Source organism: Protomyctophum parallelum, assembly GCF_964188405.1.
Source record: "Protomyctophum parallelum genome assembly, chromosome: 23".
Classification (NCBI taxonomy): Eukaryota; Metazoa; Chordata; class Actinopteri; order Myctophiformes; family Myctophidae; genus Protomyctophum; species Protomyctophum parallelum.
In genome coordinates this window covers 6,728,564-6,748,282 of record NC_139715.1, presented here as the reverse complement: position 1 = coordinate 6,748,282, position 19,719 = coordinate 6,728,564, and the positions used below count along the sequence as shown (strand labels likewise).

Here is a 19,719-nt window from a genome sequence, read left to right as displayed (position 1 = left end):
TACTTCAACGTTCATGATGCGGCGCATCTCAGCACATTGTGTGATCTTGTAGAGCTATTGTTTACTGTTATTGATAAAAAATATATATGCATGTATGGGAAATGTGAAAAAAGTGCATTTTCATTCAATGCATTGATAGTTACTTTTACTCCACTACAATATTTGACAGCTTTAGTTATTACTTTGCAGATTTAGTTTATTACAAAACATACATTAACTAACTAAGCCCCGATTTATACATCAGCCATTTGAAAGTAGCTGATTTACAAGCGCACATCATGTTACAATGTGACACACAATGTGACACAGCTCGATCGACTATTTTAGGAAATGTGATTCATTCAATTACAGTATTACAGTTTCAAAAAAAATAAGTAAGTAATTATATCGGCAGCACCATTACACTATTAATGTCACACATTCCCTAAGAGACAGACAGTTTTGGAATACAGATAAAATAGCTTAATATCTCATGCAAAACAACTTAATTAAGGACCATGTTATCTAGGGTTGCTAGACTGTTACAAAACCCTTTTGGGTCTAGGGATTGGAGGTTAACAAAAATGATTGAGGCTGTTGAGCATAGGAGGTGCAAATGACAGAGCCAACACAGTTTCAGAGTCAAAAGGTGAAGTGCTTTTACTCTTAACATTTGAAAAGGTATTTTAGTATTTACATTATTTACATACTGTACTACTGTACACAGGTGTTAATTGACATTTTGCCAAAACAACAAAAGGAGCAGTTAGGGAAGCAGGAGACATACTAACTAAATAACTCATAAGTAGTAGTAAATGTAACAAAAGCCTGCCTATCTAGTAACTACTCAAACCAAAACATTGTTCAAAAATACATAGGTGGCAAACACCCCTTACCTAGTGTGCTTAACAAGGTTCTTCCTACATGGTGCCTATGTGTAGAAGCCTCTGTCTTTCCTGTCCCAAGGCAGAGCATATACAATAGAATTTGCATTGAGAACACTAAAGTACATTAATTGTTGCTCTGGGGAAATTTAAATCGGTGGAAAAAACAAGGCAACAAGGCAAAAAACAAGTGAACTGGTTGAGAGAGAATGAGGATGAGCTCAGGTGGGAAGCCTTTTATAGACAGCCGATGGTTGTGATTGGATGAGGGTGCGGGCAGGTAATGGGTTGATTGACAGATGAGGTGGTTGAATAGAGCCCCGCCCCCTTTCATGACGACGCCAGGCCCAGGAAAGGAATCCCAATGGATTTTTCCCATAGACATTTCAAAACGTATTCATTTAAAGACCTTTTAAGCGTCGTACGAAGCCAACTCGAGTCGTGACAAATCATGACAACAAACACAATATTTTGGACCAAACAAAAAATTACAAAGAAGGAAAAACATAATTCTTTGTTTGGCCCAAAACATTGTGTTTATCGTCATGATTTGTCACGACAAGAGTTGGCTTTTTCTGCGGCGTAAACGTCTTTAAATAAATACTTTCTTAAAAGTCTATGAGGAAAATTAACAGGGATTAATTTTTTCCGGTTGTCTCGAGGGGGCGGACTGCGACGCTCTATAGAGGGGAGGAGAGACAGGGAGTAATAGCCTACATAGAAATCCCAAACAAACCTATGTGGAACGTAACACAGACAGACACGGAGGAAGGCAGGCAGACAGACATGCATGTCAATGTGCAGATGCCCTGTACATTGCCCTACAAAGCCAAATTGCGCTATGGGTGGAAAAAAAGGCTAATATTGTGTTTACAAGTGTTACAACTGGTCAGCCAAATGAGATATCGGCAAATAAGTAATATTACACTAAAATAAGTAATATTACACTAATTGTAATTATGTCATTGAGGCAACCGTTTATGCCTCAAAATCGTGAAGGCTAATTTGACCTTTGGGATGTACACAAATAAGTCGGTATGTCCAAAAGTGTAGTTACTGCACTTTACTAGTTACTGTAGGGCAGTATACACTTACTGTAGGCTATACTGTATGCTGGTTTATTTACTGTTGAGTGAGAACACACACACATTAAAAACCCATTAAAACCGGGAAACAAGGATCTTTGCCTGCGAGCTTGTACATCTGCTATTCTTGGGAAAACCACTGCTCCGAGGAAGAGTTATGAAAATAGAACAAATTGTGAAAATACTTTGAATTTTCTCCCAGTGTCTGGGGTCCCACATAACATTATTGTAAATATGTCCTGGCATTGAACCCAGGACCTCTCGGTCTCCGCAGCAGCCAGCAGTGAAGCTGGAATGTCCACCTCCGGGAATAATAAACTCATGGAAATGTCATGATGTCACCATGTGTTTACTGTTTATCTGACATCCAAATGTTTGTAGAATCTACTACTACTACTACTACTACTCAACATTTGTGTTTACACACTTGTGTCTTCAATGTTTGTGTTACCGTTGACCAGTGGCGTGCACAGACATTTAGAGGGGCAGGTGCTCAAGTGAAAAAAAGGGCACCTTGTGCAGCACATTTTGGGGCGGGAACCCATTTTGGTGCTTTAGCTATTGAAAAAATAGCAGATCTACAAGCTCATAGGTCTACGAGCTTGTAGGTCTGCTATTTCTTTTTTTAATCGAAGAACCACTGACATAGAAACATATAGCTTTAGATTGTGGGGGCCTAAATAATATAGTTGAAGCGTTTTTTTTATCAAGATTTGATCAATGTCACCATGGTCCACACACTAAAAAGTAAGAAAAAAAAGAAACTTTTTTGTTTTTTTATTTTTTTGAGCACATTGCCAAAAGGGCAGGGGGTGCTCTAGCAACCCCTAGTGTCTATCTGTGCACGCCACTGCCGTTGACACAAACCCTCAAAGCTGGACTTAGGAGGGCCCATGGCGCCCCTATATAAAAAAAAAAAATAGGCCAGATAACTTGTATAATAATTTACAAAGGGCGAGCGCTGGCGCTTTGGGATGGGGGGGGGGGGGGGGGGGGTCAGATTAATATGGAATGTCAGAACAGGTCAGCTCCATATATTGAGATCTAAGGGTGACAGGGTCTTGAGTACAGGGTTTGATGAGGTCAGATCAACATTATGGAATGTCAGAACAGATCAGCTTCATATATGGAGATCTAAGGGTGCAGCAGCGGGGTAAGTGTCTTGATTCCTTGAATTCCTTGGGTCCTATTCCACCTCCACCCTGCCACCGGGTACACACACATAAATGAACGTAAGTACCTTCGGATACGTCCTTCTGCGCTTTTTGACGGCTTTTGTTCGTTTGAGGGCTTCTGAATTTGTGAACTATAAGTACCTATAAATACCGCTGCGAATATCTCCTGTGGCGTGGAAGCTGTTAAGTATTTTTAATCTTTGTTTGACCGATTTGGTCGCTTTGATTCTTCTCTTCCTTCCTTGTTTATTGACACATCATTGTACCGCCTATCTGGCTAGCTAGTGGCGCTATAGCTATGACACAGCAGATCAGAGGCAGGGACGTAGCCGCACAAGCCAACCGCACATCGGGAGGCGGTACAATAAACGGTAAATAAACAAGAAGAATCAAAGCGACCAAATCGGTCAAACAAAGAATAACTCACAAGAAAAGAAGCTGTCAAACGGCGCAGACACGACGTTAACGACAATATTGATGTCCGCGTTCTATCATTTCAATACGAAAACACAGTAACGCACAGGGACCCTACGTAAAGTGACATCCAAATGTCAGAAAAGCTTTACGGAGGGTTCTGAGAGGGGCTAGGTTCTGCCAAAACAGGAGAAAAATGGAGCATATCAATACTCAGCATTTAAAAGATAAAGTCAGGTATTTGCAATACATCGATTAACTCAAAACATATAACTCAAAGCATAATATAGTAATTAAGTAATACAGTAAACAAGAGCTTACATTTTGTCAGTGACGCATGGCTTGGGTCTGGAGTGGAGAGCTGTGTGAGTGAACTGTGTGTGGGGTGAGTGTTTGCAGGGGAGCACACCTGAGCTGGCAATGGCAATCAGCCCAGAGTGCTGATGGCTGACACCTGTGGGTGATTGGTGCAGTTGTGGTGGTGGAAGGGAAGTTGAGTTGTGAATAGTTTTGTCCACCAGAGGCTGCCATTTGGCTTGTCTGAGGAAATTCTCAACACGTATTCTACCCATAGACTGTAAAAAATATGGACAAAGCGTTCGCCGGGTCTAACATGAACGTAAAATGAAGCCTGTAATAATATGGATGTAAGTCGCCATCTTTCTAGATCCGTTTGGTACCAGCTGGCCATTGGCTGGCTCCGTTTTGGACCAGCTGGCCATTGGCTGCCCAGACAACGAGGCGGGACTTCCCCCCCTTCTTCTCCGTTGGTTTTTATTTTGACTCGAGTGGGAGGGGAATCCCGATCATAGACTGTAACGGTAGCCACGCCCCTCAGAACATACGCGATGGTTTTTTTTCTTTATGGTCATTTTTTTAATTAATGGGACCATACTTTTCCAAAAAAGAATATTATGACATTAGAAATGAGACTTTAAACTAGTGACTGGAAGAAGAAAGTATTCATGACCATGTTTATTAAGGTAATACAGTCTAGGTGAAGTTGGGCCAAAATACATGGGCCTCTATGGAGCTATGGGGCTTTTTGGGTCCAGTCCAGCGCCACAACAGGCCATTATATGAACTACCGATTTCAAATGAGGCTTCATGAAATATCTGGCTGACTGCCCCCCTGATTCTACCACAGGTCGTTTCGAGGAAGCAATCTGATTGGTTGAAACAGCCTAGCCGGTGGTTAAACCAGCACTGTTCACCACCTAATCAAAACAAAGAATTCAGCCGCTCTGTTCTCCCAGAGCGCTAGCAAACTGGGTGGCTATAGGCTAGCTAGTTTATTGGGACATTTGTGGTCGTAGTGACTACATCTGTCATTAAAAAAATATATTCTTTCAGCGATTTTCTTTGTTTTAAGGGTAACTGTGGTAGAATTGCAATAATAATATTGCTTATGACTACTGGCTGACCCCCCCCCCCCCGCCCCATACTGTAGAGATCCTTGCCTGCTCACATGGTTTCATTGTGTATAATTAATCTTGTATCGTTTCTGTTTATTTTTGTTGTCCCACTTTGCATATTGTGTTGCTATATCTGTTCTGTTTTTGGTTATTGTTGATTTGTGTTGTTGGTGCCGTTCTGTTTATCTAATAAAATACTAATCACAGAAATACTAATTTAATAAGCTATAATAACAATAACTCTAGAATGTTGAATCACATTGAGAGAGGAATTGAGAGGGTTTACCACCAGCTGCATTCTGGCTCAAACTGAGACGTAAACAACTCTTAGTGTAATTTATTCCAGAGTTCAGTGAAGACATTCCATTGTTGGAATGCAAATAAGTACATTTTAATCGAATACTGTAGGCCATCTTGAGTACAATGTTGAGGTGCTCTTCTTTACTTGAGTATTCCCTTCTTTGTGTTTGTATATCTTATTTTTCCAGTAAAATGTTGAATACATTACTTGTATGCAATGTACATCATGTAGCCTACATCATAACTCACCCCACAGGGTCCCCAGATAACTGAGTGTACAAATGGAACCAAGTGGACCCCACCTTGAGACCCACTGGTGTAGTAGTGTTTCCAGCTAACATACACAATATCAGCACCCTGACTCAGAGTTGTCAATTAGTATCATTCATTGGTAACACCTGTGAAGGAAGTAGGCCTAAGGAACAGGCCTAATGTCTTTCCAAAATGGCTGCTGTGCATATACTGTGTACCAAAATCTCCTGGAGGGGGCGTCAACATATGTGTCACGTGGTAGCGGCCGCCATACTTGTCTGGCTTGTCTGGTTTGTTTACATTGAGCGACTATCCGGTGTGCTTGTATACGTTCTTTTTTTTAAACTGACCTCACAATGGTGCAGACTTGCTTAAAGATGGAATGCCACAATTTTTGTATTTTTCCAGTTTTTCATGTGTCTATGAGGTGACAGTACTTCATTAGACACCCTGGAGGATGAACCCTTGACAGTCAAACGGGCCAATGAAGTAAACAGTAATATAGTGACACCACACTATCAGCCCCTCCCCTGAACCCCTCCCCCTTTATCATACAACTACAGCTGTGGGTGCGGCTTCAGTTCAGGTGGATCACCACCCATCACCACCCACCAGGCAAACCAGGCATACTTAATGAACTGGTGGGCGTGTCCACATAAAAGCATGATTTTAACAAATACTGTACACTTTTTGGAAAAAGTTCTTCCCCCTTATATTGTAAGAATACCTGATGATCATGTTTTAGGGTGGAAAAAAATGGTGGCACTCCATCTTTAAGTGCCACAGCAGGTCACGTCGAGGGAATGAGCCAGAAAACGGAATTCGATTTTCAGCTTTCCAGCATGGAGACGGCACCAAGGAACCCAGATTGACGAGTTTACAAAAATAATGGCTTGGATCTGGGCTGTACGGCGCACGGGGCGCAGAGACATAACGTTGGACAAAGTATCTAAAGCACAGCCTTGTTTGTTCACGACATTTTCCTTGTCCTTAGCTACACATACATGTGCATATATGCTACACATACATGTGCATATATGCTACACATACATGTGCATATGATGTGTCATATATTGACATATATGTACATATGTTGAGAGACATATATGTAGGGGTCCAATTTCAGATATGTGCATATATGTTGGTACATGTACAGTGTGTGGCATATATAAAAAAAAAATATATATATGTACATATCAAGTGTTTTATTTTTGAGTAAAACAATAAGAATATCTTCTACAACAGTTTGCTGTCTTCCTAAACCTAATGTAATACATCACATCCAAGATGAAATGAACCACAAACACACAGATATATTTAAATATATAGATTTTTTTATGTACATATATTCATGATGATGACTAGAAGAGAACAACAACTATTTTCTTACAAAGGAATGATTCTGCACAGTCATAGTTCTACGTTAAATAGTAATTTGATACAAAATTACTATAATAAATAAAACTCATCCCGTTTTTTTCTGTTTTTAATTCACACATACCAGTTGTACAAACAATAAATTATTAATTCAGTGCTGCTTTGCTGTCTTTTTGCGTAAGGTTGTTTTTCCCAATGGAAGAGTCTGAAAAAGGTGTGTGTGTGTGTGTGTGTGTGTGTGTGTGTGCGTGCGTGCATGCGTGCATGCGTGAAGGTGGTGGAAATTAACTAATTCAATTAGTACGGTGGGACTTAATTACAATATTGAGGTACTTTTACTTTACTTTATTATAACATTTTATTATTACTTATTATTACTTATTACTACTAGTTTTTGCTTTTGTTTTGGGGGTATATAAATGTTCTTGTTTGCCTATACAGGGATGCCTTGTTGAAAGTGGTTAACTACTTGACCTCAGCTCCTCCAAATTGCCATTTGAGGACGCAGACGTCTTCGGGATCCCGCTAGAATTAAGGAGTGCGGAGGAGGAGGCGAGGAGGCAGACATTTGGGTATTGGAATTCGGGGGGGGGAGAGAGAGAGAGAGAGAGAGAGAGAGAGAGAGAGAGAGAGAGAGAGAGAGAGAGAGAGAGAGAGAGAGAGAGAGAGAGAGCACGCAAAAGACAGCTTCAGAGTTGAATTGTACATGGATGCATATAACTCCTCTTGATGTTAGATAACCCAGGGGCTATACATTGTCAACACTAGCATCAATTTTGACAGACAGACAGACAGACAGACAGACAGACAGACAGACAGACAGACAGACAGACAGACAGACATAATTGAAACTGGGGTGAAATGACGATCTGAGGGGCACACATGCGCGCACGCACGCACACACACACACAAGTCAAGCGTTCATATTATGAACCTCCAGAAAACACTAGCAGAATGTAACTGTCCTCCCTTCCGGAAAAGCTTTGTCTTTCCAATTAAGGATACAGGTCCCACTCTGTAGTGAGTGTAAATTTTACTCTGAGAGTGTGCAAATATTTGCACACTCTCAGAGTTATTAGTCCCATAAGAGTAAATTTAGACTCCTAGTCGTCCCCAGACCAGACATTGAGAAGTTTAACCAATGGTCTCTAAGCCCATATGCTTTATTTCCTGGTACCCGGGAAACTACCCAGGACTGATGGACCAATAAAAAAATAGGTAAGGGGAGAAGGGCACGGGGGGTTGCGATTGCGATTGGACGATAACAGAGAGACGATAAAGGAACGCTTTCCGTGGGAGGAGCTCTTGTCCGCACACACAAACAAGACGACAGGGTGCGAGGTTCGAATCCTGATAAAAAAAAGGTAATTCGCACCACGGCGACAATACGCTTTAGTTTTCTTTTTTGTGATTGACAGATACATCGACAGCCAATCGAAATTCATCAGAGGGACATCTGGGATGCAATCAGTTTCGCTCACCATCGGAAAGTCTAGTCGTGAACGGAAATGACGAGGTGATTATGAACGGCTAACGCTAGGCTATACGGCATATAGCATATAGGCTATACGGCTATCTCGCCTCCTTATAATTGATAACCAGTCAGATTATCCATATATCCTATTGCATGTGTCTTGCTCTACTCTGCTTCCGCTAGGGGCTCTGACACGTTTGGTGGCCGCTGTTGACAGTTATCCTCGGTCGTCCATTCGGGACGTAACGTGAACGTTCGCGACGTTTGGCGTAGCGTCTCTCGTGGCTTTAGACGGCGCGCCTCTGTCGTTTTAACCGTTTTGTTTATGTTTATGTTTTTGTGTTCCCAAGGGTGCAAAAATACGTAGAAACCAGGCTTTAAACTCCACAGTGGCCAGAGCAGGGCGTCACGCAAGATGGCGTCTAAAAGAAACAACACGACACACACACAACATTACACAGGGGAATACACGCTTTAAACCTCCCCGACATGCAGGAAGGACTGGGGCCGCGGCCGGGACGGTTCCGTAGCTTATCGTCCACAAGTTGCGTGACATGTAAGTGACGTTTGTGTAAAGTGACGACGCATGACAGCGCTCGTCAAGTCAGTCCACACATTTGTCCATCGTGTGTCAATATATGTCCTCATTAATTGTGCTGTGCGCGTCCTTTACGATTAAAAGTCCTTTTCCCTGTCATATTCAAAGTCCTTTTTCCCTGTCATATTGTTGCTTGTCGGGCAGAAACCTTGTATTTATCATTTCAACTTTTGTCATGTTTCATTTCATTAATTCATGTCCTACTTGGTTGTATTAGAATCAGAGTGTCGCACAAAGTATAGCTGAAATCTACGATTGACAAGATCACAGCATCGCCACTCGTTATGAGCTTGTAGATTGCCAATTTCCGCTACATTTGAAAAAAGGTTCAACTGGTTAAGTGTGTCTGTTGGGTTTTATAAAAAATGAAACCAATGAAAAGTATTAACAAGAGCTTGTGACTAAATAATAAATGGAACACAATATCTTTTTCCATTTCCTGAAAAACTAACCGTTTCGGACATACAAGGTTTCCATGCGACATCGGCAACACGTAGTCGAGTCCGTCCGGTTCGAGAGTTCGGTGCCTGGTTTCGGCCCGTTCCAGTCCACGTCCAACATCGCGATGAATCGCTATAAGAGGAGCGTATTTCTTTCCCTCGCCTCGGATCAAGGCGATAAAGGTTTCTCAGCATTTCTTCACCAGACAGTGTTTGAACGCGGACGGCCGTGCCGCCAGGGTGCAGCCCTTGGACAGTTTCCCCTGGGGGTCCTTACACTGCACCGTGCGGCTCTGCCACCCCGTGTCACAAGTCCTGGAGCAGCTCATCCACGGCCCCGTCACCCACTGGGGCCCCGGGGGCGGCGTGGAGGCGCCCGGAGGCGCGGGAGTGGACACGGGCGCCGCCGCCGCGGTGGCTAGCTTCGTGGTCGTCGAGACCGTCGTGCTGGTGGTGCCGAGCATAGGGGACAACCGGGGCGCCGCCTCCTTAAGGGGGGTCCGACGGGGCATGAAGAAGCTGTAGCGGATGTCCAGGGGCTTCTTGGCGTCCGTGGCGAGGATCTGCACCACCAGGGCCTCCCGCAGGGCGCCGGGCCCCATGCTGTGGAGCCACTCGTCGCGCTGGCTCCAGCCGCTGTAGTTCAGGACGGAGCCGTTGAGGGGGATGACCGTCTCGGAGGTGGAGATCATGAACTTGCCGTTGAGGAGGTACTCGCCGCTGGGCCGGCGCAGAGCCAGGTAGGCCGTGTAGCGGGTCTGGTCCTTGGCTTTGTGCTGGCGGACCTTGATGTGGGTGGAGCCCTCTGGGATCTTAACCACGTCTGTGTAGCCCTTACTGTGAAGAGGACAGAGACAGAGAGAGGTCACATTCAGCTGTGGAAAAAGTATGCTCAAGTACAATACTCAAAAGTTATATAATTATAACAAAGTACATTTACCACTTGAGCCCTCTAGCCTTATATATGTACTGCTGAGGACTTCATTTCTCTGTCTCTACACAGAAAGGAGTTTCCCTGGTTGGACGTAAACGCGTGGAAGGAACACGTTATTCCAACCAGTTCCTTTCCCCTCCATCAGGCGCCCTAGCTGGCTGCGAACAAGTCTTTCCTATACACTGCTGGCCAGCGGGTAGTTTTAGAGACCAGGATTACTGCATGTTTTTGTGAGGGTACCTACCCTATAGAGGATGCGGGGCAGTGGCGTGCACAGACATTTAGAGGGGCAGGTGCTCAAGTGAAAAAAAAGGGCACCTTGTGCAGCGCATTTTGGGGCGGGAAACCCATTTTGGTGCTTTATAGCTATTGAAAAATAGCAGATCTACAAGCTCATAGCGCGCCACCGAGTGGCGCGCTACGAGCTTGTAGGTCTGCTATTTTTCTTTAATCTAAGAACCACTGACATAGAAACACATAGCTTTAGATTATGTGGGGGCCTAAATAATATAGTAGAAGCGTTTATCAAGATTTGATCAATGTCACCATGGTCCACACACTATACAAATTAAGAAAAAGAAAAAAAACTTTTTTTTCTTTTTGTTTTAAAGGTATATTCAGTGATTTCACTCAAAAAACCTTAGGTTTCGTTTTTGGCTGGGACCTAAGCCTTTCATCCAATCAGGATAGAGAGCCAAAAATGAAACCTAAGGTTTTTTGACCCCCAGGGGTTAACTGGGGACAGGGAGGAACTCCTTATATGGTCAGCACACTCTATAGTAGAGAGGATTATCACAACAAAACAAAAAAATAAGTGATATTTGAATTAAGTGAAATCACTGAATATACCTTTAAGAGCAAAATTGCCAAAAGGCAGGGGGTGCTCTAGCACCCCCTAGTGTCTATCTGTGCACGCCACTGATGCGGGGAGAACATGCAAACTCTAAAAAAAAAAACACTTACCTCTTCTTGGTGTAGTTCCCCAGCACTCGGATGCAGCCTGTGCTGTCTCCCCCACAGATTCCACACTTATCGAACTGCAGCTTGGAGCCGATGATCCCGTCGCAGCCCGTCCTCACGCACTTCCCCTTAACGCACACTGAGCTGCTGTAAGGGCGGCACTCTGTACCGTCCGTCACCTGCAGAGGGAGACAAAGCTTTCAATGTGAACATAATAGCTACAGTATAACATGTCTTATTAGTTAGGTTAGGTTAGGTTAGGTTGGGTTGGGTTAGGTTAGGTTAGGTTAGGTTAGGTTAGGTTAGGTTAGGTTAGGTTAGGTTAGGTTAGGTTAGGTTAGGTTAGGTTAGGTTAGGTTAGGTTAGGTTAGGTTAGGTTAGGTTAGGTTAGGTTAGGTTAGGTTAGGTTAGGTTAGGTTAGGTTAGGTTGGGTTGGGTTAGCAGTTGTGCAAAGTAACTAAGTACTCAAAGTATTTACTTTGAGTACTGTACGGTACTGTACTGTACTGTCGTTTTTCAATATTCTTTCAATACTTTTAATTACTTACTCCACTACATCGCAGAGACAAATATGGTACTATTTACTCCACTACGCCTATTTGAAAACCTTAGTTTGCTAGTTACTTTGAAGATTTTGATTATTATTACAAAACGTACATTAACCAACATTTCCGCATAATGAGTAATGCCTTTTGAATTGCTCTGGGTACTTTAACAGTTTGACTGCGGAAAACGATTTACCAGACTTTTAATCAACCCCCCTTCACTGCCGAGATTGTTGTATTATCTTTAGAGCATACGCTGAATTATTTGGGCTTTTAATCCGCGAAAATCGAGCGAAAAAAGCTTCCCCCGTTTGTTATGAACGGCCGGACCACCCGCCATCTTGGTACACCCGGAAGACGCAGCACAGGAGCCTCCTCCATGAGGCGTTGAACCCCATTCGTTTGCATTGGCCTCAATTTCCCAGAAGCCCTAGCAGCCCACAGCATGTGACGATCGATTTCCGGTTTCATCATCCAAACAGATGCATCTACTCTCTTTCTCCGCGGCGAAGAAGGATTTTCTATTTATTTTTTACATTGCGGCGGATTAAACACATAAAACAAAAGTCGCGTATGTCCGATATGGCAGCGACATTAACCTGGAGTAATCCATTCAAAGCACGGAAACTGTTAAGAACACATCGATGCCAATCCATTTGCACTTTCGCTCAAAGTAAAGTCAAACTTTGAACTCACCCTCTGAGAGAACACCACGTAGTAGCCGGTGCCTTTGGCTCGGCAGGTCAGCTTGCACACGTCTTTGGGAAGGACTCCGGCGAACTTAGGCACCCACTCCACGAAGGTCTTCACCCCTTTGGGGTCCGTCTGGGGACCGTTGCGCACCTCGCACTGCTCCTGGCGGAAACTCTTAGCTGAAATAAAAAATATTATCAATCATAAAAAAACGAATTGATTAACCACTTAACACCACTTAAACCCCAGCAAATGCTATACAAATATAGTTTATTATTATTATTATTATTATTATTATTATTATTGGGTCTGCTAACAAAACAGCTTAGACACATAACTTTTTTTTTTAAAGTGTACAAGACAATATAATAGTAAGAATAAGAACGAAGGAATTGCCTCCTGGTCATTGATAGTCTCTTAATAAAAAAATAAACTGACTTTAATAAAGATGAAAATACATTTCCAGGTCAAATTGGTATCAATTTGACTCAAGTCAGGATAGGACCATTCTGAACGGGAACCCATTTTGGTGTTAGCATCATGTTATGCTTTAGCTATTGAAAAATAGCAGATCTACAAGCTCATATCGCGCCACCGAGTGGCGCGATACGAGCTTGTAGGTCTGCTATTTTTTGAAAAATCGAAGAGCGACTGACATTTCTAGAATCTGATCTCAGGTCAGAATGGGTTAATCAGACCAGTGTGTGTCCACGTGGAAACCTCGTATGAATCTGATCTCAGGTCAGAATGGGTAAAAAATTGAACACTCACCGGCCGGGGGGCACGGCGTGACGTGGCAGGAGCGGTAGATGGCTCTCTTCCCTGTGCAGTAGCGGCCGTTGTTGCGCGGCGGCGGGTTGTTGCACAGGCGCTGGGCGAACTGCACGCCCCCGCCGCACGACCTGCTGCACCCGCCCCACGCCCCCCACGAACTCCAGCTGCCGTGGTTTGACGCCTGGAAGAGAGAGAGAGAGGGTGGGTGGGTGGGTGAGTGTCAGTTACAGTAACCTCCACTTAAACCCATACTGACCGGGCACCCATTTTGGTGTCAGCATCATGTTATGCTTTAGCTATTTAAAAATAGCAGATCTACAAGCTCATATCGCGCCACCGAGTGGCGCGATAAGAGCTTGTAGGTCTGCTATTTTTGAAAAATCGAAGAACGACTGACATTTTTAGAATCTGATCTCAGGTCAGAATGGGTTCATAAGACCAGTGTGTGTCCGGCGGAAACCTCGTATGAATCTGATCTCAGGTCAGAATGGGTTAAACCCCAGCATCCATATTGTGGGGGAAGCTTTGGGCGATCAATAAGCTCACAAAAACAGAGAGCAGAACATACACTAGGCATAGAGTCCTGAGTCCACTCAAGGACTCCACTCAACCATACTGCATGGGTTCATATGTTTTAAGCCTTGTTGTCAAAGATCCTATACTATATACTATATATATATATATATATATATATATATATATATATTATCAATATTGTATCTATTATGCCTTGTGTCTGGTTCATGATTTCATGTCCAGTCGGGGTTTAGTAGCTGAAATTGAGCTGTTGTTCTCTTGACTGAATTACATAACTGTGAGCTGTAAAGTGTTTGGCAGGTCATTGTCATTGAAACAGGTGACTCTCACCCCTGACCACCCAATAAAAAAACGAATACGAATAAACGCACGCACGCACGCACGCACGCACGCACACACGCACGCACGCACGCACGCACGCACGCACACCATAAACTAAATCAAAAAAGTGAACTTGGAAACAGTGACAGAGAGAAATGAAAACTGTACTAACCTTGAACGGACACGATGAAGCGATATACAGCCGAGTGGAGGGGAGGATGAAAGAGAGGGGTGGGGGAGGGTGGGTCAGGGAGGAGAAGATGGGATGGAGGGATAGATGGGGGGGGGGGGGGTGAAAGAGGGAGGGAGAGAGAGAGAAAGAGAGGGCAAGATAAGAGAGGATAATTAGCTTTTCTCATTAAGCACTTTGGAAGTCAGACTGGCTGTCAGCCAGGTCACATGTTGGAGGGAATCCCCCCTTTAGAGAGATGCACGCGCGCGCGTGTGTGTGTGTGTGTGTGTGTGTGTGTGTGTGTGTGTGTGTCAAATTCTTTTTCGAAAAATAATAAGAGCTTGTAGACCTGCTTGTTTTCAAATTGATAAATGGCACGGTGATAGAGGCAGTGTGCTATATGGGCAGGGGTGGAAAAGTTTCAATACTGCAACATAGAAATACTAGATACTCACTCTGTACTCATTCAAAATGCAATTGAGTAAAAGTACAAAATGATTGGCATCAAAATGTACTTAAAGGTATATTCAGTGATTTCACTCAAAAAACCTTAGGTTTCGTTTTTGGCTGTGGGACCCAGCCTTTCGTCCAATCAGGATAGAGAGTCAAAAACGAAACCTAAGGTTTTTTGACCCCCAGGGGTTAACTGGGGACAGGGAGGAACTCCTTATATGGCCAGCACACTCTATAGTAGGGAGGATTATCACAACAAAACAAAAAAATAAGTGATATTTGAATTAAGTGAAATCACTGAATATACCTTTAACCCATTCTGAACGGGCACCCATTTTGGTGTCAGCATCATGTTATGCTTTAGCTATTGAAAAACAGCAGATCTACAAGCTCATATCGCGCCACCGAGTGGCGCGCTACGAGCTTGTAGATCTGCTAATTTTGAAAAATCGAAGAGCGACTGACATTTCTAGAATCTGATCTCAGGTCAGAATGGGTTAATCAGACCAGTGTGTGTCCAGTGGAAACCTCGTATGAATCTGATCTCAGGTCAGAATGGGTTAAAGTAGGCTACCAAAAGTAAAAGTAGGCCCCACTCATTATACAGAATGTCCCATTTCAAGTTTTCAAATGTGTAAAAAGTATTTTGAAAATAGCAGCTCTTCAAGCTCACAATGCGTCGATGCTATTTTCAAATGGTGGAGTAAATAATCAAGTAAAGTAGCCTAGTAAAGTGACTAAGTACAGTACTACAGTAAATGTACTTGGTTGCTTTACACCACTGGCTATGGGCCTATGACCGCATGTGGTAAAATCAGCCCTCCCTCACACGGTCTCGTCGAAGCCACATCACACAGTTCTTTTTGGCTCCAATAAGCCTGGATTTATGCTTCACTTAAGAAATAAAAATAAAACGTTAAAACTGAAAACATTTGACATTTGTTTAAAAAAAAGTGGCGACAAGTTGATCCTTTTGATCGAGCATGTATCCGACGGCAACCGCCAGTGTTCGCGAGCGGAGCGAGAGTGGCGGTTGGATTTTATTATTCATGTTTTCATAAAAGAACTGTCGTAGTGTGGATAGTACGCAAACCAAAGAATTCTGGACAAATATCGTATAAAAAATTTAAATAAAAGAAAGAAAAAAAAAAATTCTCAGTACTTTGGCTTGGGGCTCTGTTTTCAATAGAGAATTCAGTAAATGTGTATTTGACTGTTGAGAGAGAGAGAGAGAGAGAGAGAGAGGGAGAGAGAGAGAGAGAGAGAGAGAGAGAGAGAGAGGCAGAGTTCACATGAACTCTAGACAATAACCAACAATTAGATGTTGAATACAGAAATAAATTGCAGAACAATGGGCACTAATACCTCCCTTCCTGGACCCTTCTATTTGATGGCTGTGGATATGCCTAAACCTAAACCCTAACCTCACAAAAATGAATCCTATTATAATATAATAATAAAACCATATAATCCTAACCTCACAAAGCTAAACTAAAAACTAAAACCGTAGTCTTTTAGTCTTGGTCAACAAAAGTAACCCTGCCTTAAAGAACCTAAAAACATAATTCCCCAAGACTCGTATTCAACCAAGATGTACTGTGCTTAATCATACATAAACACATTCGTATAAGGTACAGAACACTCCTTAACCTAGAAACCTAACCTCACAAAATAATAATCTCAAAACCACGCCTATCGGGAAGAAAGAATCGGAAACAATGTAGTGCCTCAAAGAAACTATGTGGGATGGCATCTACTGTAGGCTAAACTGTACATCAAAATAACATGCTGTCTAAATAGCATGATGCACAACTGTATACCAGGTAATTATAACAATAAAACATTGGACAGGATACGAACGAGCGCCTTCAAAAACGGCATGTGACAAATAAACACTCACAAACATTCTTTTCTTCTTTCACCTACTATTTGTTTCTCTCTCTTATGGGCACGCACAAGCAGTCACGCATGAGTATCGTCTGGCAACTCAAATCCCCATCAGATCACTTAAAAGTAAAACCACATCGCTGTGGCGTTCACACACTGCACTCTCCTGAAGTCGGTTTAAATCGACTTAAACCCATTAGAACCCGGGAAAGCAGCTGTGTCATTGTACGTCGCAGTAGACCAGGGGTGGGCAACTTTGACGATGGAGAGGGCCACTGTATTTCCACACTCACTCCCTATAGGGCCATATATTACTGTCGTATAGCAAAAATAGCCGATCTACAAGCTCAAAACGCGTTGCGGAATTGTAAATCCTGAAAATTTACATTTTCATGTCATTTCAAATGCCTTTAATTATACGTGTGTTGAGCATTGAGCTACTAATTTAGACTGAAGTAATTAAAGCAGGTCATGTTTGCATGTTGTGGAATTGCAAACAGCTGGAACCAACATTATATCAGTATTCTGACATTAACCTGAGGGCCACATTAAGTGAAGGTGGGGGGCCCCCGGGCCGCCAGTTGCCCCACCCCTGCAGTATAGACTATACGACTAAAAACTGAATCAAAATTTGCCGTCAAAATCAAACACAGCCCCAAACCGACTCCTCGAGCCACACGCACCATGCCAGGGCCTTACCGAGTAGTGTCTCTTGCGGGTCTTGTCCACACACTTCCCCTGCAGACAGATGCGTCCCTTCCCGCACGGCGTGCCCTCCACGGCGGGCAGCTTCTTGGTCAGACACACCATCTGGCCCTGGCGGATGACGGCGCACCACAGCCGCGCGCAGACGTCCATGCCGGGGCACACCGTGTACTCGGGGCCGAACGCCAGCCGGCACTGGCGCACGGCGTCGTAGCTCTGCCCCGGCAGCTCCTCGGGGCCCAGCAGTGGCTGGCGGGGAGGGTCCAGCAGGCACTCGGCTGCACGAGAAGGAGGAAAAAGACCACCATGTTTTGGAATTAGGCGATATTCGGCACCGCTGTATACCATAACGCTGTCGTGCCAATTATCCCGGTAAGGCACAGCCTCTTGTCGAATATTTTGCGATAATATACGACAGTTACCCCCTTCAAACAACGTCAACTCAATTTCATTGTTACTAAAGATGTTTGGAGGAGACTGTTCCGGACCGGGAGACCGGCCGGGGCTCTGTTGGCATTTGAATCGTCTTCCATTTCAAGTATACTGTATCCACGGACTGTTTGTTTCTACAGCGTCTGCGAAGGACTGTGAGTTGAACTGTGTCTGTTACTGCATGGGGACCGGAATCATCGCATTGCGGAGCGACGCACATTTCATGTAACGTTTTATTCAATGTCAAGTTCACGGTTATGGGTTAAGTTCATGGTTTCATGGTAAAATATGCAGCTACAATTTAAAAGGGTTTAAGGTGAATTCATAGTCAGGGAGAGAGATAGGGAGCAGTTTCGTTTTTGAAAACAATTGAAGGGAATTCTTTTAGGTAGTATTTAATTTGTTTGATTAAAGAGTTCATATAATTATACCAGCTATAATTCATAGGTTTTAATTGAAGTGGTTTATTTTGCGTAAAAGCCATTTGGGTTTTGCAACATTTGTGTATTGTGTCAACACAACAGGTATTTTTGTTATTTTAAAAGGTCACTAAGCCTTGTCTCAGACAAGTCAAGACAGTCTTTTCTTTTCATTTCCTTTTGTTCATGTCTTTGTCAACTTTTGAAACACACTTTCACAATGAAAAAAAAGGGAATCATTATATATAAAAAATAAATTTAAAAAGACAAAGAAACAGTTAAAGTTCTATTCCCTTTGATTTAAAACGTCTGGGTCAGTTATTTCCACTGTGAATGTATTGCATTTAAGGGTAACAGATTTTTCAGCCGAGTACAGGAAGTGTCACCCAACACAGTTAAACCTTTTGGTAGCTATATACCTAGACCATACGAACTCAATACACCCCAATTAGGCAGACTGTTGGGGTGCTACACTTAGTTTTGGATCAGTTACAGTGCTCTCTCTCTCTCTCTTACAGTAATACTTCAGGCATCGTGCTGTACGCACATCATGTGAGAGCATTACAGTGCACTTAAAACAATGAAGCATCGTTCAGTAGAGCTGCCAGGCACCACCAAGTAAGGAAGTGCTATTATCGGTGGTGGAGAGTCACTTTTCTTACTACTGGTATTTCCAATTTTTCAATACCTTTATACGTCTTGTACTCCACTACATCTCAGAGACAAATATTATATTGCACTTCTACTCCACTACAATGATTTGGACATGTCAATTAGTAGTTACTCTAGTTATTACTCTAGTTGATGCTGAGGTGCAACAAGTTATCCCATTCTGAACGGGAACCCATTTTGGAGTTAGCATCATGGCATGCTTTAGCTATTGAAAAATAGCAGATCTACAAGCTCGTAGCGCGCCACTCGGTGGCGTGCTACGAGCTTGTAGATCTGCTATTTTTGAAAAACCGAAGAACCACTGACTTTTTTAGAATCTGATCTCAAGTGCACCGGATTGCCTGGTTGGAGTCCAGTGGCGTGCACAGACATTTAGAGGGGCAGGTGCTCAAGTGGAAAAATAGGGCACCTTGTGCAGCGCATTTTGGGGCGGGAACCCATTTTGGTGCTTTAGCTATTGAAAAATAGCAGATCTACAAGCTCATAGCGCGCCACCGAGTGGCGCGCTACGAGCTTGTAGGTCTGCTATTTTATTTATTTATCGAAGAACCACTGACATAGAAACATAGCTTTAGATTGTGGGGGCCTAAATAATATAGTAGAAGCGTTTTTTATCAAGATTTGATCAATGTCACCATGGTCCACACACTACAAATTAAGAAAGAAAAAATATTTTTTCTTTTAAGAGCAAAATTGCCAAAAGGGCAGGGGGTGCTCTAGCACCCCCTAGTGTCTATCTGTGCACGCCACTGTTGGGGTCATTATTATTAGGAACTAATTCAAAGTGTTTGCATAGGCGCCCGACAAAGCCGGATGCACCAC

The 19,719-nt window shown here is 43.2% G+C and overlaps 1 protein-coding gene across 1 annotated transcript in view; it reads right to left on the bottom strand.

Annotated features, from left to right (window-relative positions):
• Positions 1–6,816: 6,816 nt before the first annotated feature.
• The window catches only part of adamts5 (ADAM metallopeptidase with thrombospondin type 1 motif, 5 (aggrecanase-2)), a gene marked incomplete at its 5' end in the record, with an annotated part of 13,488 nt that continues 585 nt past the window's right edge, over positions 6,817–19,719 (bottom strand). The window contains 5 exons of the mRNA XM_083758899.1: positions 6,817–10,230; positions 11,291–11,466; positions 12,529–12,704; positions 13,297–13,480; positions 17,369–17,652. Coding sequence (XP_083615025.1) covers positions 9,582–10,230; positions 11,291–11,466; positions 12,529–12,704; positions 13,297–13,480; positions 17,369–17,652 — 1,469 coding nt within the window. The 3' untranslated portion in view covers positions 6,817–9,581. The remainder of the gene's footprint in view (positions 10,231–11,290; positions 11,467–12,528; positions 12,705–13,296; positions 13,481–17,368; positions 17,653–19,719) is intronic.